The sequence below is a fragment of the Grampus griseus genome (genome assembly GCF_964374135.1).
Source record: "Grampus griseus genome assembly, chromosome: 19".
Classification (NCBI taxonomy): Eukaryota; Metazoa; Chordata; class Mammalia; order Artiodactyla; family Delphinidae; genus Grampus; species Grampus griseus.
The window spans coordinates 8,319,613-8,346,932 of NC_139013.1; the positions used below are offsets into that span (position 1 = coordinate 8,319,613).

The 27,320-nt window shown below is 57.6% G+C and overlaps 1 protein-coding gene across 1 annotated transcript; it reads left to right on the plus strand.

The window, feature by feature from the left end:
* Positions 1-1,180: 1,180 nt before the first annotated feature.
* NAPA (NSF attachment protein alpha) lies at positions 1,181-27,320 on the plus strand. Its single transcript, XM_082676325.1, has 11 exons — positions 1,181-1,404; positions 12,135-12,214; positions 15,221-15,337; positions 20,708-20,754; positions 22,215-22,292; positions 22,487-22,542; positions 22,630-22,714; positions 23,557-23,661; positions 24,833-24,901; positions 25,339-25,389; positions 26,562-27,320. The coding sequence occupies exons 1-11, from the start codon at positions 1,307-1,309 to the stop codon at positions 26,661-26,663; spliced, it is 888 nt and encodes a 295-aa protein (XP_082532451.1). The 5' UTR covers positions 1,181-1,306; the 3' UTR covers positions 26,664-27,320.

Here is a 27,320-nt window from a genome sequence, read left to right on the forward strand (position 1 = left end):
AAGAGAAAAAAGTCTCCAAATATTTGGAAACTAAATAACACTCTTCTAAATAACTCATGGGTCAAAAAAAAAATCAAAAATGAAATTATAGGGGCTTCCCTGGTGGCGCAGTGGTTGAGAGTCCGCCTGCCGATGCAGGGGACACGGGTTCGTGCCCCGGTCAAGGAGGATCCCGCATGCCGCGGAGCGGCTGGGCCCGTGAGCCATGGCCGCTGAGCCTGCGCGTCCGGAGCCTGTGCTCTGCAGCGGGAGAGGCCACAGCAGTGAGAGGCCCACGTACCGCAAAAAAAAAAAAAAAAAAAAAAAAAATTATAAAAAAAAAACTGCTAAAAAATGCTAACCATCATCTGATCCTTTAGCCAGTCGTAACAGTAACATCAAAGGTCACCGATCACAGGTCACCCTAACAAATATAGTAATAAAAAACTTTAAAGTATTGCAAGAATTACCAAAACGTGACAGTGAGACATGAAGTGAGCCGATGCTGTTTGGGAAATGGCGCAGCTTGGACAGACTTGCTCAACACAAGGTTGCCACAAACCTTCAATTTGTGAAAACCGTAATTTCTGCGAAAGGCAAGAAAGCAAAGCACGATAAAATGATGTTCGCTTACTTCACTGGCCTTCCCAAACCAATTTCAGCGTAGGTCGACAGAGGGCGCAGGAAAGGGGATACCATTTTCCGTCTTACCACTTAGGCCTTTCCAAGTGAAGGAGAACGTCAGGAGGTAAAGAGCGAAGGCGGGGACTAAACTCTGCGCAAGGGAACTGTCAAACCCAGGCGTGGATTGGCCGTGTCTTCCGTCATGGAGCTGTCACGTGAGGATCAATGGTCAGCTGACTACGGTCCAAATTCCGCCGGGAAGTGCAGACGGAGCCAAGAGCTGATGTTGATTGGTGGAGGAGGATCCAGAAAGGTAGCACCTCAAGGCGGGTCCTTGGCGGTGAGGACTACGATTGGCTTACGCGGAGTCACGTGGTCTGTCCCGGTAGCACCAGGAAGAGAGTAGGTGCCGTACGCGGATGCATACGCATGCGTTAAAGCATCGGGTCGCCAATTGGAGGCCGTGAGTCACGGGGCGGTGCGGGGCGGCTGGCGGGGGCGTGGCCGACGGGGCGCGCGCCGCGCTACGACGCCGCTGGTTGGCCAGTGCGAATCACGTGGTTCTGGGCCGCATTGAGGCGCGCGCCGGTGCGACGTCAACGCAGACCACTAAGCTGTCCTGACCTGTGTACCGCCGCCCGGCCGCAGCTGAGTCCTCCGAGGGCCCGGGTCGGGCGGTTTGTTGAGTACCTTTGCGGCCGCCATGGACAACTCCGGGAAGGAAGCGGAGGCGATGGCGCTGCTGGCCGAGGCGGAGCGCAAAGTGAAGAACTCACAGTCCTTCTTCTCGGGCCTCTTTGGGTAAGAACCGCGCCGAGGGGTCCGGCCGGGACCTAGACTGAGAGGACAGAGGAGTCATAGACCGGGGCGGCGATAGAGACGAAGGGCTCGAACCTAGAGGACGGGGTGGGGGCGGCTTGCGGGGTTACGTGACATGGTCTAAGGCAGCAGAGGTGACACCGGCCGAGGGCCAGGGTGCCCGGGTTGTGGCATTGGCAGAATAGTTTGAGGAGAGTCTGTCCCAGATGGTAAAAGGGCCCTGGGCTGAGGACACCCAGGCCGAGGCGACACCATCTGGAGGCAGGAAGGGGACCCAGGTTGAAGATGGGCCAAGGGGCTGGTGGAGAACCTGGGCCGAGGGAGTATGGTCTCAGGCCTTGAAGAGGACCTGGCCTGCCGGGACTGAGGGAACCTGGGAGGGCAACCAGGTCAAGAAGCCTTTTGGAGCTCTAGGAGAACCTATTTGAAGGATCCCAGACGGGCGTCTTGGGTCCCTGGGACTGAGGACCACTGCCCGAGGGCTTCCCCTTTCCAAGGCCTGGGGCGGTGGGTTTGTGTGAACGCAGGGTCAGGGCGCAGGGCTAAGGTGATCCTGGGATGATGAGCCCAAGTCTGAGATGTGTGAGGTGTCTGGGATGGGTATGGCCTTGGTCACAGCTGAGTAGTGTAAGGGGACCTGACACCCTGAGATCTGAGCAGAGGAATCCTTGGGATGATGGAGTTACGGTTTCTGAAGAAGCCTGGACTGGGAGGCTGGAGACTAAGGTGGGGTGAGGCTTGATTTAGGAACTGGACGGTTAAAAGGGAGAGATGAGGGAGATGAGTAAACCAAAAGGGGCCGAAGGCCTGCTGTGTGATCCTTGAGTAAGGATTGGGTGGGCATTGTGAGTAGGATGAGAGTGGCGTGCCCAGGATACCGCTGAAGGGGTCTGGGAGACAGAACCAAGACCTGCAGTGCGGCAGACATTTCACATAAAGTTCATGTTGGCTCGTAAAAGTTGTTTGGCTGGCCATTCTTTGAGGAATTTTAGTGGCTTAGGAGTGTCAAAAGCCCTGGTTTGAAGTAGTTTCTGCCATTTCCTGACCTTGGGTAAGCTGTTTAATTTCCCTGTTACAGGGGAGCTTAGTGAAATCTATCTCAGGTTTGTTCCTAGTATAGAATAAGAATGCAAGTAAAGTGCTTAGAATTGAGCCTGGGACGTGGTTATCACTCTGAGAGTGCTAGCTACCATTAGTGTTACTTCCAGGAAGGAAACAGGTGTGGAGCCTGTACGGGGCTGGTGGGGATCAAGGTAGGGGTCTGATGGGAGAAGTGGGGATGGGGGGGGGTCAGAGCAGGGAGAAACGGTGTGATGAGAGAGGAGATGAAAGAGGTTGGGAACGGAACTCCAGGCCATGGAGACTTAATAGGGTGAGGGGAGGAGGCTTGAGGCCCCGGGTGGAGGGAGAAGAAGGCCACGGAGAACTGAGGAGGGTTGTGTTGCTCATCGGCCTGGGAGGAGAGCTGCAGTAGGCCGGGTGAGTTTGTAGTGAGTTAGGAGGAACTGTGAGGAGGGGGCCTCATGGAGCCTGGCAGCAGAGACAGGCAGAGGTTGGGGAGGACTGTGAGGCTGGGAGAGTCATCCAGAAGGCTGGGGAAGGGGCTTGCGGGGAGGACCAGGGATTGGGAGACATGGTGTTAGGAGGTTGGTAAGAAATGAAGTGGAGGAGGGTTCTTTCCAGGAAAGGAGATGGGAGCCGCTCGTTGTTATTTGAGGGTGGATTATGTTTAGTGAAAGAACTTGAGTAACCTGGCTGAGAATTGCCTGGTGTGGAGAAACATCCGGGGCTGATGGCCTGTATTGATTAGGTGAGAAATGTTTTATTTTGGAGGCTAAGAGTGGGGAGAGGGTATGTGTGTTTCTGCTTCCTTCACAAGGGGAGAAATAAAAGTGCAGTGTTCTGGGGTGGGACTAAGAGCTCAGTTTTTGGTAATGGTTTTCCTGGGTGGCTTTTGGTGTCTGGTCCCTTTGGACTGGGGGTTAGTGTACTGTTGGGCCGTGCTTGGAGGGAGCAGCTGAGTGAGACCCTGAAACACCTGCCACCTGGTTGGGAAGGCAAGATGAACGCTTGCTAAAACACTAGTAAAGCAAAATTGTCAAATGTGACTAAGGGCTAGATTCTGTCGTTTGTGGGAGGTTCCTGACCTGAGAGGAAGCTGCATGAGCTGAAGGAAGGTTCTGGTGAGGTGTGAGCTGGGCCCCAAGGAACCCTAGGTCATGCTAAGGGAGTGGGGGCTGGGGAAGGTGTTCTAGGCAGAGGGAATTGTGTGAACAGAGGTCTAGTGTGAGGGGAGGTTCTGCCCGAAATGATGGGGAACCAAGATCTAAAGGGAACAGGGATGGCTCCCCAGAGGAGAGACCTCCATCTGGGAGGATGAACAGGAGTTCCAGGGGTACCCTCTGGTGGGGGAGCACTGCTTCAGGCAGAGGATACAGTTTGAGCAAGGCCCAGATGAAGGTTTAATGCAGGGGCTTCCGTGTTAGCCCATAAACATAGAATGGGCAGAAGGGGGTGAGACTGAACAAGAACCAGGCCCAGTCCTGGAGGGTCTTCTGACAAAGGGCTTGGATTTGAGGAGGTGTTGGAGAGTATTGAGGATTTTAATGGGGGCCTGTCTTAGCCTGTTCAGGCTGCTGTAACAAAATACCATAGGCTCGGTGGCTGATAACCAACAGAAATTTATTTCTCATGGTTCTGGAGGCTGAGAAGTTCAAGATTATGGTGCTGACAGATTTGGTGTCTGATGAAGACCTGCTTCCTCATAGACAGCTATTGTTTCACTGTGTTCTCACATTGTGGAAAGGGTGGTGGGAGGGGTGAACTAGTTCTCTGGGGTCTCTTTAATAAGGGCACTAATCCCAATCATGAGGGCTCCACCCTCATGACCTAATCTCCTCACAAAGGCCCCATCTCCTCATACCATCACCTTGGAGGTTAAGGTTTCAACACATGAATTTTGGTGGGGGACCCAAGCATTCAATCCATAGTAGGGCCAGTGCTGGAGGGTTCCCATTTGCCTTGTAGAAAGGACTGCAGCAGCTGGTGTTGGGGAGAGTGAAGACGGTGACAGTAATAATAGCTGATAACGTTTATTAAGTGCTCACTCTGAGTCTGAGTCCGGCCTGGGCCAGGCGCTTTACCTGTGTCCTCACATGTAGTCCTCACGACCTCCCCGTGGAGGTGGACAAATGGGGGCTTAGAGATATTGGTATATTTGCCCAGTCCTCTGGTGAGTGGGAGATCGTGTTCACACACTGTCCTGTCTGATCCCAAAGCCCTCTTGCTGCCACACAAAGTTTGTCCTTGATGCTCGGGCCCATTTCAGGGCACTCCGTTTAGGGAGGATGTTGGCTAACTAGGCGTCTTAGGGAGCTTTCCTTCCTCTGATTCCCCCATCTTCCCCACCCACGTGACAGTTTTCTCCAAACATCTGAAAGAAAGAGCAGGTGTATTCATCCCAGACCCTTCAGCTCCAAGAGCGGTTGCCATGGTGCAAGGCTAGCGCACAGGACAGGGATGCAGACGGAGACCGAGACCTTCCTGATCAAAGCCTGTCTGCCGGAGGGGCCAGCCCGAGAGGACTTGCCTCATGGGCGGGAACCACTCCTGACACCTTCCCTCTGGAACCAGGGTTGCTGGGGTTCAGCGTTTCACAACCCGCTGTGGCTTCCGAGGACTGGAGCGGGGAGTGTCAGGGCTCAGCTTGTCCCTCTTGCTCCTCCTTCCCCTTTCAGGAACCTCAGCGATGACAGCAGCCCAAACTGAGAGGTCTCTGCTCATGTCAAAAGGGCCAAGGAGGGTTGCTCCCGCCTGGGATCGGGGGCAGCCCCGTCACCTTAGCTGTTAAGGCCTTCTTTGCTCTTCGTTGTTTCTGGGCTGCCAGACACTAGGGGGCTTTGGTGCACCAGCAGCCTGGGAGGGAGGCTGTACCAGCCGGCTCACAGATCCGAGCTGCTTCTGTACCTTCCCTCCCCTCCTCAGCTCCCCAGCCAGGGCTCAGGAGATGGGAGAGCAGCCCAGACTTCTGCTCTGGAAGCAGAAAGGTGGCGATTTCCCAAAGACGATGCAGTTGTGGAAAAGGAGAGGGGAGATGCAAGATGCGCTTTTTCTTCCTTCCTGCTGCCTGTCTCCCGAGGGATCCAGACTTCTTGCTGTACCCCTTCGGGATTGCGCAGATTCCAAACAGTGGTTCTGTTCCTGGTGCTTTTTCTCGTCCCTGACATCTCCCCGTGACCCCTTCCCCCAAATCCAAAATAAAAACTTCTTTCCACTCAGATACCAGTGTGTTTAGCTAAGTTTCTTCTTCTTTGAACTGAAGATCATAGTAATACCTACTTCGTAGGATTGTCCTAAGGAGAGAATGAGGTTATGCATGTGAAGCGCTGCGAGCATGGTGCCTGACCCTGGTGAGTGCTTATTAAGTGCTTACTATTATCAACAGTATTAGTATTGGGTATTGTGATTGGAAGTTGAGCCCGAGGCGCTGGAGAACTAGAGATAACGGGGTGCTTTCTGTGCACAGACAGCAGCCTGCAGATCAAATGTTGACACAGTTCCTGCTTGAACCGCTCTTGGGCACCAGCAACCCCTGGGAGCCCTGGAGGCTGGCTTTCCTGAGGCAGAGATTGCGGCCAAGGTCCTCTGGGTAGGTGTCCCCCATCCAGGACCCCCCTGGGCCCTTGGCTGAGGAGTGCCGGCTTCCAGACCACCCTCCACCTGCAGAGCACGCAGGACCCCGGGGTGCCGGTGAGCTGGGCACCGAGGTGACTCGCTGTCCCCTGCCAGCTGCCAAGATCCACAACTTCAAACGCAGCCTCTCTTGCCTGGGCTCAGAGTGGAGGCTTTCCTGAGGGGACACAAGGCTTCCAGGGGAGCCGGCTGTCATTTCCCTGCAGTCTGAGGGTTCTGCCTCTCTTGATGGATGGGACCCTGCTGTCTGCTCACACAGAGGTTTCGACACTCCTGTTTGGAGTGGGGCTACTGAGAGGCAAGGGTCTTTCCAAAACATCTTTTAAGAATAGGAACCATTGGGCGCTCTGGCTGGGATGAAGGAATCCTGTTGGGTTGCAGAGGGCATCCATATAAGAACCATGGGAAGGCCTGCTGGGCCGTGTGGGAGGCGTGGCCGCTGCCTTTGAGCTCATGGGCAGGAGGGCGATGGCCCGGGAACCAGCCCCATCAGTGTGGTGTTCAGTGGGTGGGGCAGGTGGGAGGCCCCCGGCTCTGTGGAAGCCAGGGGAGGGGCGCCGCTTAGCTAATCTGGAGGTAAGGCGATGAAGCCCACACTGCGATGCGAAAGGAGAACATTTCCAGAAGCTGCTCTCTCCGCCAGCCTGAAGCGAGTGATGCTCTCGTTGGCTGAGCACCTGCTGTGTGGCAGGCGCTCTCCTGGCTGCTGCCTGCGGGGGCAGGGGGTGTTCCTTGTGCCTCCAGCAGGCCTGCCGGCTGTGGTGTCTTAGCCCCACTTACAGCTGAGGAAGCAGAGGCCGGGGCACCACGAGCCAGCACCGGAGCCCAGGCCTGCCTGACTGTGGTCCTCGATTTTTCCACCCACACTGAGCGACTCTAGAATTCCCATTGCCGGGCGGCCGGCAGCCCTTGGGGTGTATTTCTCCTCCTTCATATAATAGCAGCTGTTTGAGCGCCTGCCCCGGGCCTCACTGTGCTGTGTGCCAGGTACTGCGCCTTCTCATCCTCGGGAGACGCCTCCCAGGTCAGGCTCATTGTCTCTGTGTTACAGATAAAGAAACCAAGGCTCAGGGATCACTAGCCCAAGGCCACACAGCTAGCAAAGTGCCCAAGGCTGACCTCAGCCCAGGTCTCTCGGCCCCCAAGTGCATTCTCTCTCTCCCCATTGCCCGTCCAGGCATTTCACAGCTGGGCAGTTAGTGTGTAATACTGGATTCTTCCGTCGTTCCTGGGGCCCTACGGGAGCTCGATGCACCGCAGAGCCAGAGGGGCAGCAAGGGGCTTAGCGCTCATGGACGATGGAGGAGGAGAGGCCGAGAGATGCCCAGAGACCCCGCGGCTCTGGCTCTGCCAGCCCCGGTGCAGTCGGCAGGAGGGCGAGGCTGGGGGGGCCGCTGCTCCCGGTGCCAGGGGCCTGTTTTCTGATGTACCTTCAGCCTGCCACTCCGTGAGGTGGGCTAGGGCTCAGCGGGGGGCTGGCTTAATGACTCCCTCAGGGCCTCGAGGCTGCTCAGGCTGGCTCCCGCTGAGAGCAGCATTTCCTCCTCAGATGAGGGAAACCTGAGCAGCGCTGGCTGTTTCATCGACCGGAGAGGCCGGAGCAGGCAGGGAGCTTGTGCGCCCCCTCCTTTTCCAGAAGACTCTCGGACACAGGGAAGGAAGCTTCCTGGATCACAGGGTGAGCAAGAGGCAGGGCAGGTTCCCCGGCCCTGCCGCTTCCCGGCAGCATCGGCTTGGGCCAGCCCCTTCACCACTGTGAGCCCCAGCTTCCTCCTCTGTAAGCCAGGGTCATACCTAGAGGGTGACTGTGAGGTTCTCTGTACTGCTTCAGGTGGCACCTGGCAGGCCACTGTAATGAGTCGTGAGGATGCACAGCAAAGGAGAGGAGGTCGGGGCCGGACCGGCCCTTGGGTCCATTCTTCCCGGGGACCTTCAGGCCGAGGAGGGGGCTGAGGGCAGGTGTCTATGGTGCCGCAGAAGGACAGGGGTTTAGGGAGTGTCGGGGACCTAACATGGGAGTTACTCCACCTGCCTTGCCTTCTGAGGCCCTCAGGAGACTGCAGGTTGGGTGGGTGGCTTGTTTCTGGGAGCCGGGAAGTGCCCAGGGGATGGAGAAAGGAAGGAGGGAGGCTGAGACTCTGCCCTGCGGACCCCCTGGCCCGGGTCCCACCAGGCTATCTGTGCATGCCTGGCACCGCCCCCTTCCCTCCATATGGCAGCCACTGGAGGATGGTAGCTGTGCCTGGGAGACCTGAGACTGCTTCCTCCGCCTTGCGGAGGGGAGAAAGCAAAGCTGAGTGGGGTAATTATAGACAGCCCTGCACCAGCCTGGCCCAAACCAGTTCCCTCTATTCCCAGTGTGGCTCAGAGCTGTGTGATGGGAAGGACGGAGCAGAGGCAGTTTGGGGGGATCGGTGGGGGGAGGGACAGTCAGCTCTCACAGGCACTGCCACCTGGGCTCTTCAGAAGATGCAGGGCCAGCTAGCCCCTCTGGCCCTTGTGCAGGGGTCCGAGGGAGGCCTGGTTTCTTTCCCTCAGCGAGTTTGTGGGTTTTGTCGGGGAGGCCACTCTTAGATAAGTGACCTGAAGTGACCTGACCAAGGAGAGAAATCCTGTAGTAAACAATGCAGGTGTATCACATGCGGAGACAGCTTGGAAAAGCAGAGGAGCTGGGCTCTTCTTCCTTCTGCCCGTTCTTGCCTTGCAGAACGCTCCTTATTATAGGGCCTAAACCCTTGTCCTTGCTTCCAGCATGGGGTCCCCCGTCCACCTCTCCAGCCTCAATGCCTGCCACTCCCTGGACCATAGCCATCCTGGTCCCCTTCTCTTCCTTGAACTGGCCGAGTTTGTTTCTGTCTCAGGGCCTTTGCACGTGCTGTGACTGCTGCCTAGAATGTGCTTCCCGCTTCACATGGATGGCTCCTTCGTCATCTCTGGGGACTAAGCTTAAATCTCACATAGTCACAGCAGCTTGCCCTGACCTGCCCATTCAGAGAAGCCCCTCGTCCCCCGGTCCCTCTGCAGTTGTCTTGCTGATGTCCTGTTCACTGAGGGTCAGGCCCTTCTCCTTTGTTTGCTACTGTTACCTGCAGTGCTTGGCACGTAATAAATGCTCAGATATTTGCTCCCCAGTTGAATAAATGGCTATGTGAATGGTTTCTCCTTCAGGATTCGCCAGGGACCCGAACCATATTACTTTCCCCTTTGATGACTCCACTTCCATCTCTAAAGCAAGAGGCTAGAGCTCCAGAGATTCTCCTGTCATCGCCTGGTCATGGGAGTGGCCAGGACCCAAGCTTTGAGGGGAAGGAGAAGGCAGGCCTGGAGGCCTGAGCAGATGTTAATCCCTCTGGCTTTTCCACCCACAGTTAGAATCAGTGAGCCAGCACGGGGTTGGCCCAGCTTAGTCTGGGATCATAGAATTTCAGCCCAGCAGCTGACAGGCCTTGTGTTCTGAGTCTGCCCCGTCCCACTGAGCTGCGACAAGCCAGCTGGGGCTGACTCTGCTCATTGTTATCACCGGGCTTTGGGCCTCTCCGTGGTGGGACGGGCCATTTCTGCTCCTCCGGGAACCTGAGCTTTTTCAGAGAATGTCTGGGTCTGGAGAGGACTTAATTGCACCCACAAGGAAGGGAAGGATGCGCTAGGGGACCCATGGGGTGGGCAGATCTGGGGTTCGGCCTGTGAGTGCACCTGACTCCTTTCAGAGAACCTTCCAGAGAAGATCCCCCAGGGGGTTTTGTAGCCTGGCCCCCAGGGACCCTTCTGAAATCTCTTCTGCCCAAAACTTGTGAAAGTTCCTCACCTCTCCAGGGCTGGGAGTGGGTTCACTCCAAACAGGGGCCCCAGGCCCAAGGCGTCTTGTGCAGCTGTGGTGGGAAGATGGGGGAACCCAGCAGGGTGGAGTGTGGGAGGTGTGTGTCACCACATCCCTCAGGGCTGCTTTCTGGGGACAGCAGAGGGTGGGTGCAGTGTCAGCACAGCCCCAGAAGGCAGAGGGGAGACTTTTCATCTAAAGCAGCTTACCTGGTGCGATTTGGATTCAGGAAGCCAGGATTCCAGTCCCAGCCACCCTGCCAGCCCGCCCTGGGGGTATTGCCTTCCGATGTTACCTGACATGGGACAAGTCACTGGTGGCTGCTTCCCAAGAGGTCAGTCTAGGTCAGCTTTTTCCCTCCCAGATTCGCCTGATCATCTGAATCATCTGAGGCCATTGTTACAGATCTGGATTGCAGGCCCCACCCAGACCTGCTGAGTGAGATCTCCAGGGAGGGTGACTCCGGGGCTCTGGTTTGATTATTATAACAAACATCTGATGTGCATCCAAAGCGTGGGCACGCTGGCCCTGCCTCACCAGCAGTGCACAGGGCAGGGGTGCTCCCCATACTGCGTCCAGAATTATGTCGGAGGCCCTCACCCTCTGTGGCTGGTGTCGGCAAGGTTCCAGGGCCGGTTGACACAGGGCTGAGGGCTAGGACAGTGAAGATGATTTATTTGTGTGGCTTTATTTTTTTTTGTGGGTTGGGGGGGGGTGGCCGGTGGGCAGCCTCACAGCTTGTGGGATCTTAGTTCCCCAACCTGGGTTGAACCTGGGCCCCGGCAGTGAAAGCGCCGAGTCCTAACCACTGGCCCACCAGGGAATTCCCATTATTTTGCCATTTTAAATAATCTTGTGCTGAACATCCTTGTAGCTTCTCTGCTTAGTTTCTTTGTTTTTTCTTTCTTTTTTTTTTTTCTAGTTTATTTATATATTTTTATTTTTGGCCGCGTTGGGTCTTCGTTGCTGCGCGTGGGCTTCTCTTTGTTGCAGAGCACAGGCTCTAGGTGTGCAGGCTCAGTAGTTGTGGCACACGGGCTTAGTTGCTCCGCGGCATGTGGGATCTTCCCGGACCAGGGCTCGAACCTGTGTCCCCTGCATTGGCAGGCGGATTGTTAACCACTGTGCCACCAGGGAAGTCCCTCTGCTTAGTTTCTTAGGATAAATTGTTAGGAATGTAATTCATTGCTGGATCACAGAACCCAACGTAAATGCTAATATTTAAAATATATACATATCTTTTTTCTTGAATAGGAAATATGCAAACGATTTTAAAATCCAGACAGTCCTAGCGAGGGATATGAGTCTGTCTCCCACACCTAGCACCCAGTCCTACAGACCCCACCTTAGAGAAAAATACTCTATTTTTTGTGTGTGTATTTTTCCAGAAATCTTCTATGTTTACATGTATGTTTCTGTTCTCACCCTCTTTTTCTGTTTTGTTTTAACACAAGTGGGAACTTTCGGTGTACATATTTAAAAACAGTATTTCTTTATATGTCTGTATCATTATATATCTGCCTAGTCGTGAATTGGCAGCAACACGCTTTTAGGGTTGAGACGTCTTCATTGGACAGCTGCAGTGTGCAAGGGACAGGGTTAGGGCATTGAGGAAAGGACAAGGTGTCCAAGGATGGACTCTTCCCCCAGAATGCTTTGCAGTCTTGTGGGGAAAAGGGATTTGCAGAGAGCCTGGGATCCAGTGGTCAGCACCGAGCATCTGAGCAGAAAGTGGAGGAGACTGTCAGAGGCAGGGCTCCTGGGGGTGGTTGGGAAGGGCCCCCCCCACACAATGAGGGTCCAGCCCAGATCTGCCCAGCGAGGGCCTAGCCAGCCTTTGCATGGGGGCTGGGGGCCACCAGTTCCATCTCCCTTGAGCCCGGGCAGAGGCCTGAGCTGTAGCTGGACTTGGGAAGCTGGCTTCATGGGGACATGCTGGGGCTGGGGCCACCATCCAGCGGGCGATGTAAGGACACATCTCCACTGTCGCTGGGGCAGAAGGCTTGCTTTTTCCTTTTTTGGGGGGACCTCACTGTGCAGCATGTGGGATCTTAGTTCCCTGACCAGGGATCGAACCAGTGCCCCCTGTATTGGAAGCTCAGTCTTAGTGAACCGCCAGACCCCCAGGGAAGCCCTGGCTTGCTTTCTCTTTGATACCAGATCAGATCTTTCTCTTACCTGTTTTTCCTTTCCCTTTTCCCAGAGGCTCATCCAAAATAGAGGAAGCATGTGAAATCTACGCCAGAGCAGCAAACATGTTCAAGATGGCCAAAAACTGGAGTGGTATGTGATCCCTGCTAGAGCGCCTCCATGGCTCTTTCTCCTCTTTCCCCTCAGCTTCCAGTCCCAGAGGCCTGGCTGAGGCCTCAGCCTTGCAGCTCCCCCACCAATGCCATCTCCAGCTTTACAAACCCACTGGCCTGCCATCTGGTCATTCCGAGCCCACTGGGTTATTTTACAACTTGGGTCACAGGGCCTTGGAATGAGAACTTAGAGGATAAGGATAAATAGATTATTGAATTCAGATAGACCCATGTAGATTATGAGCTCTTTGAGGGGTTTCTCCTTAAATTCAGAATTTCAGGTTTCCAACAAGGACCTACTACTATATAGCACAGGGAACTGTATTCAATATCTTGTAATAACCTATAATGGAAAAGAATCGGAAAAAAGAATATATATATATGTAAAATTGAATCACTGTGCTGTACACCTGAAACTAACACAATATTGTAAATCACCTATACTTCTACTAAAAAAAAGAAAGAAAGAATCTCAGGTTTCCGTGGAAGCAGTTCCCTAATACTTCCATCAGAGTCTGAATTCTGGGCTGGGGATGATTCAAGTGGTTCCAATAATAACATTAATCATGGCTCCGTTTATTGAGCACTCTCCTAAGCACCAAGCTTGCATTATTTAACTGAATCATCACAGCAACACCATGAGCGTCAGTACCATTAACATCCCCATTTCACAGATTTGGAAACTGAGGCTTGGCCCAGCCCTTTGCCCAACACGCCACGACTAGTGAGTGACTGAAGCAGAATTCAGAAACCAGAACTCTGACTCTGGAGCTGGAGGGCTTAACCTGCCCCATGTGGCTTCCTGACCTTTGGAGCCAGAGTGACTTGGATCTGTGTCACAGCTCAGGCTGGCCACGTGACCCCAGGGAGGTTACCTGGCCTCTCCAAAACTGTTTCCTCCTTAGCACGGCAACAGGGAAAGGAACGGTCCTGACCCTGCGGGGCTGTCATGTGGGTTCATTGAGATCAGTCGTCCCCACGCAGAGCAGTCAGCCCAGCACAGTGGCAGCTGCGAGCTCCATTTCCCACTCCTATTAGCAGCACCCCTCCCTCTAGAGTGGGAGGGGAAGCCCTTAGAGAACTCCAGTCAACAGACTGGCAGACTTCAGGAGCACTTACAAGGTCCCCAGCCATCTGTGTGCTCTCACTCCAGTTGGGGCAAGACACACACACACAGTATCATAGTATACTGGAAGGGCCTCTTCCCGGAAGAGGGCATCCCAGGTCACGTGCCTCCTGAGACTCTCACAGGCTGTGTTGGTGGGCGGAGTGGCCCTTCTGACTTGGCCAGGAGGGGTATGGTCAGACCCTGGCAAGGCTGGAGCTTGGGTGGCGTCCGCCAAGGAGAGGTGGGTGGGCAGGGAGGGGCTCTTTTTTCAATCTTTTGGCCACACGGTGCGGTATGCAGGATCTCAGTTCCCAGACCAGGGATTGAACCTGTGCCCCCTGCAGTGGAAGCTCAGAGTCTTAACCACTGGACTGCCAGGAAAGTCCAGGGAGGAGCTCCTGGAGGTCCAAGGGGCCAAAGATCTGTTTGGGAGCTACCTGCAGGCCTGGAAGAGAGGTTCAAAAAGCCAGCGCTCGAGCCCTTTGGGGGCTGACTTCATAACATGGCTTCAGACATCAGCAAGATTGGATCAAGAATATCAAGCAAAGACAGTGTTGAAACCCAGGGAGGAACTTTCCGACTACAAAGGAAACGAAACCTGGGATGGGGCTGTGAAGGCGGGGTGTGGAGGCACAGGGCAGAATGGACTGTCGTTTTCTGAGAATATTTTTGGTGTCCTGAAAATTAGAAGAGCTTTTTCCTAAGCTTTCATAGCATGTGTTATGCCTAGAGCCAGATCCTATGTGTATTTTTATATGCTCCTAAGGTAACAATACCATTAGAGAAAGAATATTTCTTTTTCAATCGCATAGATGGTGCTTCTCTCCTAAAATTTGTCACCTCCCTCCTTCCCCCAAATATTCAAACAAAACTCTTAGGCCTTTTTTTTTTTTTTAACTTTTCCCCCAATGATACTACTTCTCTGGAAATTCTGCACTCAAGTTTGGAGCCCTTAAAAACAAGAAAGAAATCATGCATAGTGAAAACCTGGGTGGCTTTGTCTAGCCTCCTGCTCTATAGGTACAGGATGGGGGCCAGGCCCTCTTGTCCTCTTCCAGCTCAGGAATTCTGTGATTCGGACTCAGCTGGAGGAGGACGAAGGGCAGGGGCCTCAGGACTGAGCTGGCATTGGCCATTGGAGCTCCCAGTTAGCACAGCCCCTACCCTTTGAGGAGAAGGGGTCCCGCTGTCTCCCACAAGTCAGATAGGTTAGGAGCCGGAGACGTGGGAACAGGATGGCTTGGGGCGCCTGGAAGGTGGCAGTTCGCAGCTGAGTACAGGACAGCCTGGGCTTCAGGTGTGGTCTCCGCCTCCCTGCACCCATGGGCATTGGTCCCCACGCTCTCAAGTTCGTGGCATCTCATCCTGTTTCCCTTTCTGGACGTGAAGCCCCTGGGGGAGTGGACATTGTGAGGCCTCCTTGCCACTCAACCTGCTGCGACTCTGGACGAGGGACCGGCATGTGGACAGAGGCAGGGGAGCCGGAGAGTTAGATTGAAAGGGCTGGGGGCCGTGTGGGGAGAAGTCAGTCTTGGAAGGGGAGAAGCAGTGGGGGGTCTGGGGTAGCTGTATCCTGATTGCCACTCTCTTCCCCAGCACCCCCGAGCAGCCCCATCCCACGGTTCAGCCGGCACTCTGCCGGGGATGCTGTTTCCAGGCTTCCCTGGGCCGGGGGTGCGGGCAGCAGCTCTGGGGTCAGGAGGCCCGAGGTCGAGGCCCGAGGTCTAGGCCTGCACCTCGGCTCACCCCGGCCAGGCTCTTCCTCTCTCGGCAACTCTGCCTGCCCCTGGAGAGCTCGACCACCTCCCCGGGCCCTGTCTGAGCAACCTAAAACGTGGAGCCCCCCCCTAAGACGGGGATCCCCCTTTTCTGTTCCAGCTGCCGGAAACGCCTTCTGCCAGGCAGCCCAGCTGCACCTGCAGCTCCAGAGCAAGCACGACGCGGCCACCTGCTTTGTGGACGCCGGCAACGCGTTCAAGAAAGCCGACCCCCAAGGTGAGGGCCTCTGTGGGCTGCTGGAGCTGGCAGCCCAGAGCGCCAGCTGAGCCCCAACCCAGAGGAGGCCTCAGGTTTCCGACCCAAGATAGTAGGCAATAGGCTGGCCCGGAGGCGCTGGCGCTCTAACTTCAGAATTGGCTCCCTTCCGGCTGGCGTTGGCATCGCGCTCCAAGCCTCCGCCTCCCCTTCTGCTCTGTGCCTGCAGCTGATCGCTCCCCTCCCCTCCTGGAGCCTGGGAGCATTTGGGAGTGGGAGTTACATTTCAGACCCACCGCATGCCAGGAGAGAGGAAAGTCTGTTCTGTTGTCAGAATTAACATGCGAGAGGGTGTGGGAGGGGGTTCAGAGACCAGCCAGGTAGGAGTTGCTGCCGAAAAAGGAGCGGAAATTATCCTAACCTGGCTTCCCTACCCCCTGGGGGGTGGGGATGGGGTCAGAGAGAACCGATCCCAAAGATGTAGCTGCAGAGAACAAGTTCCTTAAAATGAGAGCGTGCTGGGGACAGAAGCCCAGTTTGGGACTGACTCACTGTGAGGAAACCGTTTTTGTCCCCCTGGGCTCATTCTGAAGTAGAAGCGCAACCCAGTGGGTACCAGACTTCTGGATTTCGTGGAGCTGGAATTTTATTTATTTTTTTTGTGGTACGCGGGCCTTTCACTGTTGTGGCCTCTCCCGTTGCGGAGCACAGGCTCCGGACGCACAGGCTCAGCGGCCATGGCTCACGGGCCCAGCTGCTCCACGGCATGTGGGATGTTCCCGGACGGGGGCACGAACCCATGTCCCCTGCATCGGCAGGCGGACTCTCAACCACTGTGCCACCAGGGAAGCCCGGAATTTTATTTTATTTTATTTTATTTTATTTTCATTTATTTATTTATTTATTTATTTCCCGCTTGCGTCTCCCCGGAATTTTATTTTTTAATCATGGTGCCAGACATTGGTTGCCAACTTTTAATTTTAACAAGCTCATTTTTTTTTTTTTGCGGTACGCGGGCCTCTCACTGCTGTGGCCTCTCCCGTTGCGGAGCACAGGCTCCGGACGTGCAGGCTCAGCGGCCATGGCTCACGGGCCCAGCCGCTCCGCGGCACGTGGGATCTTCCCGGACCGGGGCGCGAACCCGTGTCCCCTGCATCGGCAGGTGGACTCTCAACCACTGCACCACCAGGGAAGCCCAACAATCTTATTTTTTTAAATGACCATCTACTATCACTATTCACTCATAAGAGAATGGGAAATATATGAATATTAATTTTTTTAAAAGAAAGGAGATGCATCACCTTGGGATAAAGGCCTATCCTTCCCAAGAAAGGGCAGTTGTCACCAGTGCCCGGGGGTCTCTCCAAGGATCTGTGAGCACTGGTTCACACACCAGCACTGGGGAATTGGTGGTGGATTCGTTATCGCCATCGGGACATCTAGTTCCCAGTGGAGGATTTGGCGTCTGTGTGGACCAAGTAGCTGTCCTCTGTTCCCAGACTTGACGGGTGGTTCCTGTGTAGCCGGGTGTCTCACACGTGTGAGCTCAGGCTCAGCAAGAACCGAGGGGAGGCCTTGTGACTGGGTGGGCCGCCGTCGCTCCACACAAAGCTAAGTGCACCTGGCTGGCAGCGCTGGGCCACAGGGCCATGTGGTGATGTGATGATGACCCAGGGTGACCTTGGGTTTGTTTTCAGCTCAAATCACCCAGGGAAGTCTGTGCGTCCCCCGCAGAGGGCCCCCACCCCCAGCCTGCCTTCTCTCTGGGAAACTGGTCAACCTGCAGACGCTGCCCTAGCATCTGTGACGTTCAGCTGCTGCTCCAAAGTGACTGGAAGGACTGATGTCTGGGGCGGGAGCTGAGGCCAGGCTTCATGGCATGTGCACAGCGCCACTTGCTCTTCAAACAAGCCCCTGTGCTTCTGGGGGACAGGCCCCACCTGGCACCGTGATGTCGTGTCCTTCCCCAGCTTTTGACCTGAGCCTTTTCAGCTAGCAGCAATGCTCTGCAGGGTGTGTGGGGGGTGCTAGGGCCCGGGTCTGGGGTGTGGCCCGGTGCCTAGCCTCTGGAAGCGTGGAGAGTGGCTGAGGCGTCGGTGGGAAGGCAGCAGTGGTTAGGTGTGGTGACGTGCCCATCTTGGGGCTCAGAGGCCAACTTGGTTTCTCTAGGGATCAGATCAGCGAGCCTGGTTCTCTGCCCTGGATGCTGAGGTGGGAAGGGGTGGATTTGGTGCTGGCGGTGGCTCTCAGGGAACAGGAGGCGCTGTGGCACAGGGGAGAGCCTAGTGTGGGCAGAGCCGGGAGCGGTGCCGGCTGGGGCTCCAGCTTTTTGGTGCTGAGCCGGGAGCGGTGTTGGAGCGGCAGCGTCCCTGCACCACCGCATCTCGACTGCCCACCCCAGTCAAGGAGGGTGGGGCTCACTGTGGTCTCTGAGGCCCGGGGGAGCCTGCTCCCCTGTGACCTCGGGGAGACACCTAATCTTTTGAGTCTCCATTTCCTGGTCTGGTAAAGCAGAGACCACACGTAAGATAAAGCACAGACGTGCCCAGCACAGCCCCTTGAGTGTGATAAACGTCCAGTACGGGGCAGCCCTCGGCTCCCATCAGATGGGAGCCTGGCCTGGACACCCCCTGCCTCCACCCCGCGCTGCTTGCCGTGTGAAGCAGAGCCGGAGGGCCCATGTGGATCACTGCCGCGTTTCCCCAAGCAGGCGGCCAGCTCCCCGGGGCCTTGCTGCTTGCCTCACCTGCCTCAGAGGCCTCGCCCTGTGTCAGCACTTCGTACAGGAGTCCTGGAAACGCCCCCCTCCCCACCACCGACAGGCAGCTGAGCCTGTGCCTGGGACTGCCAGGGTGGAAGGAAGCGATTAGGCGCATGTCACTGCTCTCCCTCTGCGAGTCTGCCCTGAGTGTGGGCCGAGGGTGGCCTGCTGCCTCCTTGGTGGCTGAGGGCAGAGGGGGCAGGTGATGACCACAGCTGTCATTGGTTCTCAGCCACTGCCGGCTGCTATGGGTAGACTCAGGCCAGGGAGGCCTCTTACCCTGCCCGCCTGATAGCTGGGCCCAGGGGTGCGTGTGTGCGCACACGTGCACCCAGGGCAGCGCAGTGGCCAGACCCCCACTTGCCCTCCCCCATGTGCTCCCCCAACCTCACTGCCAGCCTCACTGGATACCTGCTGTGTACCAGACACGTGGCGTCTTCCTTCTACCCATTCCACTTCTTCGTGGGGTTCTGCGATTTGCCCCCTTGTACTGAGGAGACCTGTCTCCCTAAGCCAGCGCCTTCCCCTCTCTGGGCCTCAGCCCTCCCTGCCCACCTTCTGGGGCTGGATCATTCCCAGAGCCCCTTTCTGGCTCCCAGTTTCTGCAGGTGGCTGGTCGGGGGCAGGTGTGCCGGGGTGCGCGGGCTGTTCACCCCCGGGGTCCTGGTGACCGGAGATAAGCTGGTTTAGCCAGTATGTTAGCAGGTAATCCGCTAGTGCTCTGGCTGGGGTGGCAGCTGGCAGCCTGCCGCTTTCAGAGACAGCTGTCCTGGAGCGAGGGGACTCAACCTTGTGACCCCATGCTGCTGCCTGCGGGTAAGCCTTCTTCCCCTATTGCCACCGCAAGGGCCGTCTTGCTGACGACACTCCAGGCCAGTGCCAGCAGGCCCGGGGCGGCCGCTGCAGGGGAGCCTGTCCTGCCAGGGGAGCTTCCGGCCTCCCCCTCCAGGGCTGCTAACCTCACCCGGGCAACCTTTGCCACTCTGCCCATAGGTGCCTGCTTGTGCGCCCCATCGTTCCAGGAGAGGGAGCCTGTGAGTCGCTTGCAGGGGGGACCTGCTGGCCACATCCAGCCCCCTGGGTGGAGAATGGAGCAGGGTGGGGTGTGCACAGCTCACGCACTGCAGCCCTACCCCTGGTTCCTTATCCTCCTTACCACTGGGTTGCCAGCTCGTCAGTTACTTCCAGAAATGCTCTGTCACAAAATCTGTGTGTGTATTTTAAAGTAACACTGCTTCGGGCTGTATTTGTTTGTGGTGTTCTCTCCCTTTTCTCCTTCTCTGCCCCTTTTTGCTTTCTTTCTCTCTTCCCTGCTGCCTCAGGCTTCCCCCATCAGCCTCAGAACCTTGACCCAGTGGTGTATGCTCTCTGCATATTTTAGGGGTCCCGAGGGGACTTTCAGAATTGGACCCGACCTACCAATCCTCCCTCCCCCAGAGTAGTGCTCACAGACACCCCCTTTTGGCCTGTAAATTTGGGGAGGGCGCTTGTGGACTCCCTGAAGGGCCAGCCACAGGTCTGGGCCTAAGAGCCTCTGTTCACATGTCTCCCTGCGTGACGAGACCATTAGCCCCTTGAGAGCAGACACCGGGCCTGCAGTTTCTTTGCAGCATCTCAGCCCAGTGGGCCCTGCTGACTTTGGAGACCCCAGCGGCAGACCAGGGGGCTTACAAATGCTGGACTGTGGGGTGAATTTTCAACCTTGCCCCAGCTCAGAGCCCACCTGCTGTGGTCTGTCCAGGTTCTCTGTCCGTCTCCTTCCATCTCCCCCAACACCCTTTCCTCCTGAGATGCATTAAAATGGTGTTAAAAAAAAATCCACCCGAGAGCTCATCTCTATCTGCTAGAAAATGCCACCCACTCATGCTTCCCTCTATCCTCCAAATAACTTGTCAAAAAAAAAAAAAAATGCCTTTCCCAAATTTAAAAACTTGCAAAAGGTGGTACAACAAAGGTACCCCAATTCTTCCTCCCAGGTGCCACCCCAGTGTGTGTGTTTTGTCGGTGAAACCTGTGGCTTGAGGAGCCAGCAGGCAGCAGTGCCAGGCGGAGGAGGGTGCAGAGGGCTCTGCTGCAGGCTGGGATGTGGGCAGAATAGTGGAGACCCCAACCGCAGGGGCCTCAGCATCACAGCACCCAGCCGCCTCCTGCCGCAGACGGAGGCCAGGGGATGCAGCTGGTTCAGGGTCCCACCGTGAAAGGGTGGCAGAGCCCAGGTGGGACCTGGCCGTCCTCCGATGTCAGCCTTTGCCGCCTCTGCCGGCAGCTCATCCTCAAGGGCAGGGCCTTGGCAGGTCTGGCCCAAAACACCCACGGGAGTCTGGCCACCAGCTGGCTATGCCCTGTCCCAGGGGTTGCTGGGAAGGTGGTGGCGTCGTGTTGGCCCGGGGGAGAGGGCAGCTGTATCAGCAGGGCTCCCCTGAAAGCATGTGCCCGGCAAGTCACAGCAGAATAAATTAGCCTGACCAGGTTTCCTGCATCTCGGGGATCCCCTCACCTTCCCTCCCTGCTCAGGTGCGTAGCCCTGGCCTCTCCCAGTGCAGCCCTGCACCTTCCTCCTCTCCTCGGCCTCTGCTGAAATGACTTCACCTTCTCATTTCTCCTCCCTGCCTTCCTTTTTCTCTCCCCAGAGGCCATTAACTGCTTGATGAGAGCAATTGAGATATACACAGACATGGTAAGGGTCACTGCGTGTCCTGTCCACCCCGTTCCAAGTCCTACCATATTGCCCCAGCCTCCCCTCTCCTCCTCCGGCCCTGAGAGCAGGCGGGAGACTGGCAGGGTGAGGGGTGTCACCGGAGCCGGGCTGGGCTGGCTGGGTCCTCACGCAGCTCCTCACCAGCCTGGCTCCTGGTGGCAGCTCCCAGCACGTCACAGGGGCTGGCGGCCCCTCCCCAGGTCCTGCCTCTGGCCCCCCACAGGCCGTCGTTGTCCTCACTCGTAGACGTCACTGCTGTTGGGGTCCTCGCGTATCCGGTGCGTTTCCCTTTACCCAGACACCCGCCGCCAGCGTCCCATTTGATTTGGGGAGGGTAGGCAGGGCCCAGAGTCAGCTCAGCCCCTGCCCTGCCCCAGGGAGCATCCCCATCGACAGATGAGGTCCAGAGAGGCGGCTGCTGGCCTGAGGCCAGGGAGCCAGGACAGTGGACCAGAGCCAGGCCCTGGCTCCTGTCAACTCCACTTTTTGCCCCTTCGCACTCTACCTTTGTCAGACCCCTCCCTTGGGCAGGAGCGTGGCCCCTGCCTCCTGCCGGGTCCAGGGCCATGCTGTAGTAGTGTCGTTACAGCGGTGGTAGCGGCTGCCATGTGTTGAAGCAGATGCTCTGAGCTGGGTGGTTTAGTCTCCCCTACAGCAGCCCCGTGAGGTGGGCACTGTTGTCATCCCGTTTGACAGTCAGGAAAGAGGGTCCCAGACAAGAGACGTGACTCGCTCAGGGCCCCACACCTACCAACAGGAGTCGCTGAGACCCAAAACTAGTCCTGGCTGAGCCCAGGGCCTTGCCCCTTCCTGCTGCCCTCAGCAAGGAGGTAGCCATGGACCAGGCTCGTGTGTGAGTGGCGGGCCAGGCATCTGGACCCCCACCGGGTGGAGGCAGGTAGGAGGTGCTCAGCCCCTCTGGGAGCTGGAAGGCATCCTTGGGGAAAGCCCTGGGTGCCTGCAGGGGAAGCTGGAGCAGGGGTTGACCTGTGAGAAGGGCTGTGTGGCCACACGGGACAGGGAGGCCGGGAGGGAGGCTGTCTCTTAGGCAGCGGGGAGCCTGTACCAGGTGACTCTGGGTTGGTCCTTCCGCCTCTCTGGACCATCTGTCACATGCCTCCTTGGGCCAGAGCTTCTGGCAAGTCCCTGTGCAAACGTTACCTCGGTGTTGCTCCATCTGCCTGTGTCCCCTGGAGACTCTGTGGAGGGACATGCCCACTGTCACCCAGTCAGGGCAGCACTCGGACCCAGGCCGCTCATGCTAGAGCCTCCCTTTTAAGCCCCGTGCCCCTCTGTCTCTTGGGACCTTTTTCTGCACACCTCCCCTCCCAGGGGCGGCTGAGGATCCAGCTTCGGGGACCCGGAGGGGTGTGGTTGAGCTGGGACGGGGCACTCAGGACGCCCTTCGTCCTGAGGGCTCCTTCCCACGTCTCACCCAGGGCCGGTTCACCATCGCGGCCAAGCACCACATCTCCATTGCTGAGATCTACGAGACGGAGCTGGTGGACATCGAGAAGGTCAGTGGCAGGTGGGGCCAGGCCAGTGGCCGGGGAGGGCTGCCTAGGCCAGTCCTCTGAGACCAGGACAGGAGCATGGGGCACCGGCAGAGCCTGGGTAAAGGGCTCCGGTGAGTCCCGGGCCATATTGCGCCCAAAGGTGATGAAGGCTGCATTGGCCCCTCGCCCTCCCCCCACCGCCCGTGTCTCCCCAGGCCATCGCCCACTATGAGCAGTCTGCAGACTACTACAAAGGCGAGGAGTCCAACAGGTACCCCTCCTGCCCGCCCCAGCCCCTCGGTGAGGGCCCCAGACCCTGCTTCCACCCACCTCCCTCCCCTCTCTCTGCCCCATTCAGCTCTGCCAACAAGTGTCTGCTGAAGGTGGCTGGTTACGCGGCGCAGCTGGAGCAGTATCAGAAGGCCATTGACATCTACGAACAGGTGGGGGCAGGCGGGGCGGGCATGGCGCCCCATCCTGCCTGCCAGTGCCCCTCGTCCTGTCTCTCATCCTCTCCAGTGCCCTGCCCTCCCCCCCCATTCTCTGCACTTCCCTCGGTCATCCCCACGCCCTCACCCTGTGCTCCGCCTGGCTGAACACTCTCTCCACCCACGACCCCATGCGGTGTCACCGCCCTCTTCCTAGACGGGCCCTTCCCACACTCCTCACAGGGCGCTTCCCAGGCGGCCCCAGAGTGAGGCCAACTCTGAAGAACCAGAGTCAGGGAGAGAGTGGGAAGAATTGCAAGGCCCGGGATAGCCAGAGGCAGCTGAGGAGCCTGCTAGAAGGGGCCCGGGAGGGGGTGTCCCCTGGGTATGCAGGCTCCCCTCTGCTGGGCGGGGAGGGCTGGGGTGGGGGGGGGGCCAGCCGCCCTGGTGGGCTCAGCCTGGCCAGGAGAAAGGCAGGCAGCTGGCCTCGGAGGAGAGCGGGGCGGGCGCCGCCTCTCATGTTCCCGCAGCCTGCCACCCCTCTGCCCACCGATGTGCCAGCCTCCTGTCGGGCCTGACAGCAGGGCCGCCTCTCCCTCCACCATCGCGGGCGCCTTGGGAAGCCCACGGACACCTGGCCTCAGCCCTGTGGCCACACCCCCACTCCCCATCATGCCCTGGTCCTCGGTCGCTCACAGACTGGTTGCTGACTTCCCCAGGGCCGGTCTCTCTTCTCCCTGCCCTCAGGGTCCTGGGTTAACAGGGCCCCACTGGGGAACAAACCCACTTCCCAGCTGGCCCCCAAGTGCCTGGCAGTGACCCTGGCCCTCTGGCTGCCCGCCTCCTCGTGCCTGCAGGTGGGGACCAATGCCATGGACAGCCCACTGCTCAAGTACAGCGCCAAGGACTACTTCTTCAAGGCGGCTCTCTGCCACTTCTGCATCGACATGCTCAACGCCAAGGTGAGCCCAGGCCCAGGGGCCCACCCAGAGCTTACCCCACCCCCCCACACACAGGGTGACTGCCCTTGGAGCACAGTGTCTGTCACTAGGCCGAGTCACCTCTTTCCCCTTCGGAGGGTAAGCCCCTCACTCACGTCTGGCCCCTGGCATTCGGCCTTTGAGCAGGAAATGCTTGTTTCTATCCCTGATTTCACTCGCTCAGTCCCTGTAGCCTTTGAGTTTCCAACTCCCGACTTGCTCAGTGCCAGGCTTTTTCTTTTGTGGGAGCACTTTTTGAGTCCTTACCGCACCCCATGAGGTTGATACCATGGTTGCCCCATTTTACAGTTGAAGACACTGAGGCTGAAACCAGAGTCCCTTGTTCAAAGCACATGGCTAGTAAACTGCAGCCCCAGGATTCCAGATCTTTCTGACTCCCAGTGTCATGATTTGAACCAGAGCCTAAATGCCAGACCCGCTTGTTCTCAGGGCTTCTTAGCAAGAGAGGGGTCCGGGCTGGGTGAGGGGTTGGAGAATGGCCAGGGAGAGGAGCTGGGTTCTCCTGGCGTCTGGGATTTCTTGGCGTCTCCAGCTGCCCCATCCTCAGCCACATGGTGTGTCTGAGCCCCACCCTTGCTCCCTTTGCCGGCATCCGGCAGGGCAGGTGAGAGCTTGGGCTTTGGGGTCAGGCCAGTTCAGATCCCCAACACGTCCCCTGTGCCCTGAGGTCACTACCATCTCTGGATCTGTTTTCTACTTTCAAAATAGGGTCACCATCGTTTGACCCTCCCCGGGTCCTCGTGAGGGTTAAACGTGAGAAGTGCCCAGCGTCAGGCCTGACACATAGGATGGGCTGTTATGAGGCAGTACCAGGCAGCTGTTGCCATTGCCCCTACCCTGGGTGGATCGGGTGCAGGAGAGGCACTGAGCACCGGCCTGGGGAACCCTCCTCCCTCCCCCAGGCCCCCGCCGCCCCCCGTCCCCTGCAGCTGTCTCTGCAGCCAGGCTTGCACTGAGCTCAGCTCCGTGAAGCACAGAGCCCAGTGTCACTGGAGGCTGGGGGGTGGGGCAGACAGCTGACTCGGGGCCAGAGCGGCCCCCGATCCCCTCGGCTGCCGGGCCAGCTGCTCCGAGGGCCCTTCTTTATTAACTTGTCCCCTTCGACCTCCCCTCCACCCTCGCCGACACTCAGCTCGCTGTCCAGAAGTATGAGGAGCTATTCCCTGCGTTCTCCGACTCCCGGGAGTGCAAGCTGATGAAAGTGAGTGCCGGGGGCTCAGGCCAGCGCTTTCCTGCGTCTGCGCTTGGAGCGGGGCGTGTGGATGGGAGTCTGGAGGCTTGGCTCTGGTTAGCACGATCACCGAGATTTGTACAGTACTTTTCAAGGGTCTTTTGTTTCCCCCTCGTCTGCCATTTGGGTCACCAGTTTCTGGATGAGACAAGTAAGATTCAGTCAACGATGGAGCTGGGGGCAGAGCTGGGAGGCTGCGGGATCTCACACGCACACGGGCACGCGTGCACACGTGATGTTCTGTGTTAGTGATGCGGAGGGCAGGGCTGGAACACAGCCCCTTTGTTCCTGTCAGCATGGGAGTCCCCCGGACTTTCACTCACCCAGATAGTGTGCGTGTGAATCTCATCCAGGTCAGGCCTCAGGCCAGCCTGGGCCCTTGAGCCCCACCTGCCATTCTCTTGCAGAAATTGTTAGACGCCCACGAGGAACAGAACGTGGACAGCTACACCGAGGCGGTGAGTGGCTGGCAGGGGTGGCTGCCCTTGTCAGATGTGGTCCCATGAATTTCACACTTTTTTTTTTTTTTTTTTTTTTTGCCGTACGCGGGCCTCTCACTGTTGTGGCCTCTCCCGTTGCGGAGCACAGGCTCCAGACGTGCAGGCTCAGTGGCCATGGCTCATGGGCCCAGCCGCTCCGCGGCATGTGGGATCTTCCCGGACCGGGGTACGAACCCGTGTCCCCTAGCATCGGCAGGCGGACTCTCGACCACTGCGCCACCAGGGAAGCCCAATTTCACCCGTTTTTGTCTCCAGTCCCAGCCCCTGGCCATGAACTCCTTTCTCCAGTCGCTGCAGAATCCTCACAAGTAGCCCCAAGAGGTGCGGGGAGTGTTCTCCGCTTTTTAGAGATGATGGCACTGAGGCCTCTCGGGGCCAGAGCTGGGGTTGGAGCCCATATCTGTCTGCTCCTGAAGGCCAGGGTCTTTGCACCACTCAGAGTCCCCCTGGGTGAGCAGTTAAGGCTGTCTCACATCAGGCACTTCGGATGGTCCTGGATGTGCAGGGAGGGAGGGAATGAGTCGCATCATTCCCTCTCCCCTCCCCGACAGCAGGAGGGAGGAGGAGCAAAGGGTGCCGGAGAGGCAGCATTGGGAGGGTCCCTCTTTCCAGCAGCTTCCCCGATAGAACCGTCCCATGGAGATGTTTCTCCCTTTCCTTACCCTGTTCTGAGCTTTCTGGAACTCAGTTACATCCAGCTTAGGCCCACGTTATGTCTTCCAGACTGTATCTGTCAAGCATGTCTCTCCCTGGGTGCCCATCACCAATCGTAGGCCTCTGAATGATGACAGAGACGAAACTTGTCAGGTCCATCCCGCCGCTTCGTCATGTCTCCAGGCCTCAATTTCCCATCCGTAAAACAAGAAAACTGGACTTTTTTTTTTCAACCATAAAATCTTTCTTCCCCCCAAGGGAAGCCTCACGCCCAGGCCAGTAAAGACACAGAAGGGAGCCGCCCCGGCTTGGGTCGGGGCCCACGCCTCCCCTTGCTCCTCCTCGGGGACTGAGGCTGACAGGGACACGCCTGGAGGCTCTTGGGAACAGAGACCATGGACTAGGATTGGTGACAGGGCGGGAGCCAGGCGCGGGGTGGGCCGCCCCTCCTGACACCGGTCCCCCGGCGCACACAGGTGAAGGAGTACGACGCCATCTCCCGGCTGGACCAGTGGCTCACCACCATGCTGCTGCGCATCAAGAAGACAATCCAGGGCGACGAGGAGGACCTGCGCTAGGCCCGCCTGGCCCCCTGGCACCCATCTCCCTGCCCCGTCCGCTCTCCCCCAGCCTGGCCCTCCAGTGAGGATCGCGAAGAGCCCAGAGAGGTGGGGCCCGAGACGTTGGCTGCGAGACCTTCCCTCCTCCCCGCCAAGGAGTCTCGCAAGCCACGGCACAGGCTCCGCACTGCTTCGGGGGCCCCTGAGGCTAGGCCCGCTGGCCAGACGGTCATACTCTGTTCCCGCCGCATCCCTTGCCCCCCTGCCCCTTTATTTAAGCCCCCGGAGGTACCCTTCTCCCCCCCGACACGCAGAGTCATTGATGCAGACCTATTTGCTGTGGGTGCTGCCAGGGGTCAGGGTCAGCATCTGGCCCCCCATCTCCCAACCAGCTGAGTCGTGAGGTTGGTGTCTGTCTCTCTACCTTTGTCCCCCAGCCGAGCTCTGAGCCCACGTAGCCACCGTGATTTGCTGTCACTGCTGGGGGTGGGTTCCTCCCCCAGCCAGCACGGGAGCCTCCCAGCCTCCTGCAGCCCTCACCTCTCAGGGTAGTCCCAGGCCCTGGAGCTCCGAGGGTCATCCCCATGCCCACCCCTCCATCTCCACCCTGCGCTTCGAGGTGTTGTTGGTGGGAAGCTGCAGCTGCCTGAGGAAGGAAATAAAAGACAACACTTG

Coding starts and splice junctions, on each gene's coding strand:
- NAPA (XM_082676325.1), top strand. CDS start 1,307: ATGGACAACTCCGGGAAGGAAGCGGAGGCGATGGCGCTGCTGGCCGAG. Junction 22,293..22,486: donor AGCTGGTGGACATCGAGAAG/GTCAGTGGCAGG, acceptor GTGTCTCCCCAG/GCCATCGCCCACTATGAGCA. Junction 22,543..22,629: donor AAAGGCGAGGAGTCCAACAG/GTACCCCTCCTG, acceptor TGCCCCATTCAG/CTCTGCCAACAAGTGTCTGC.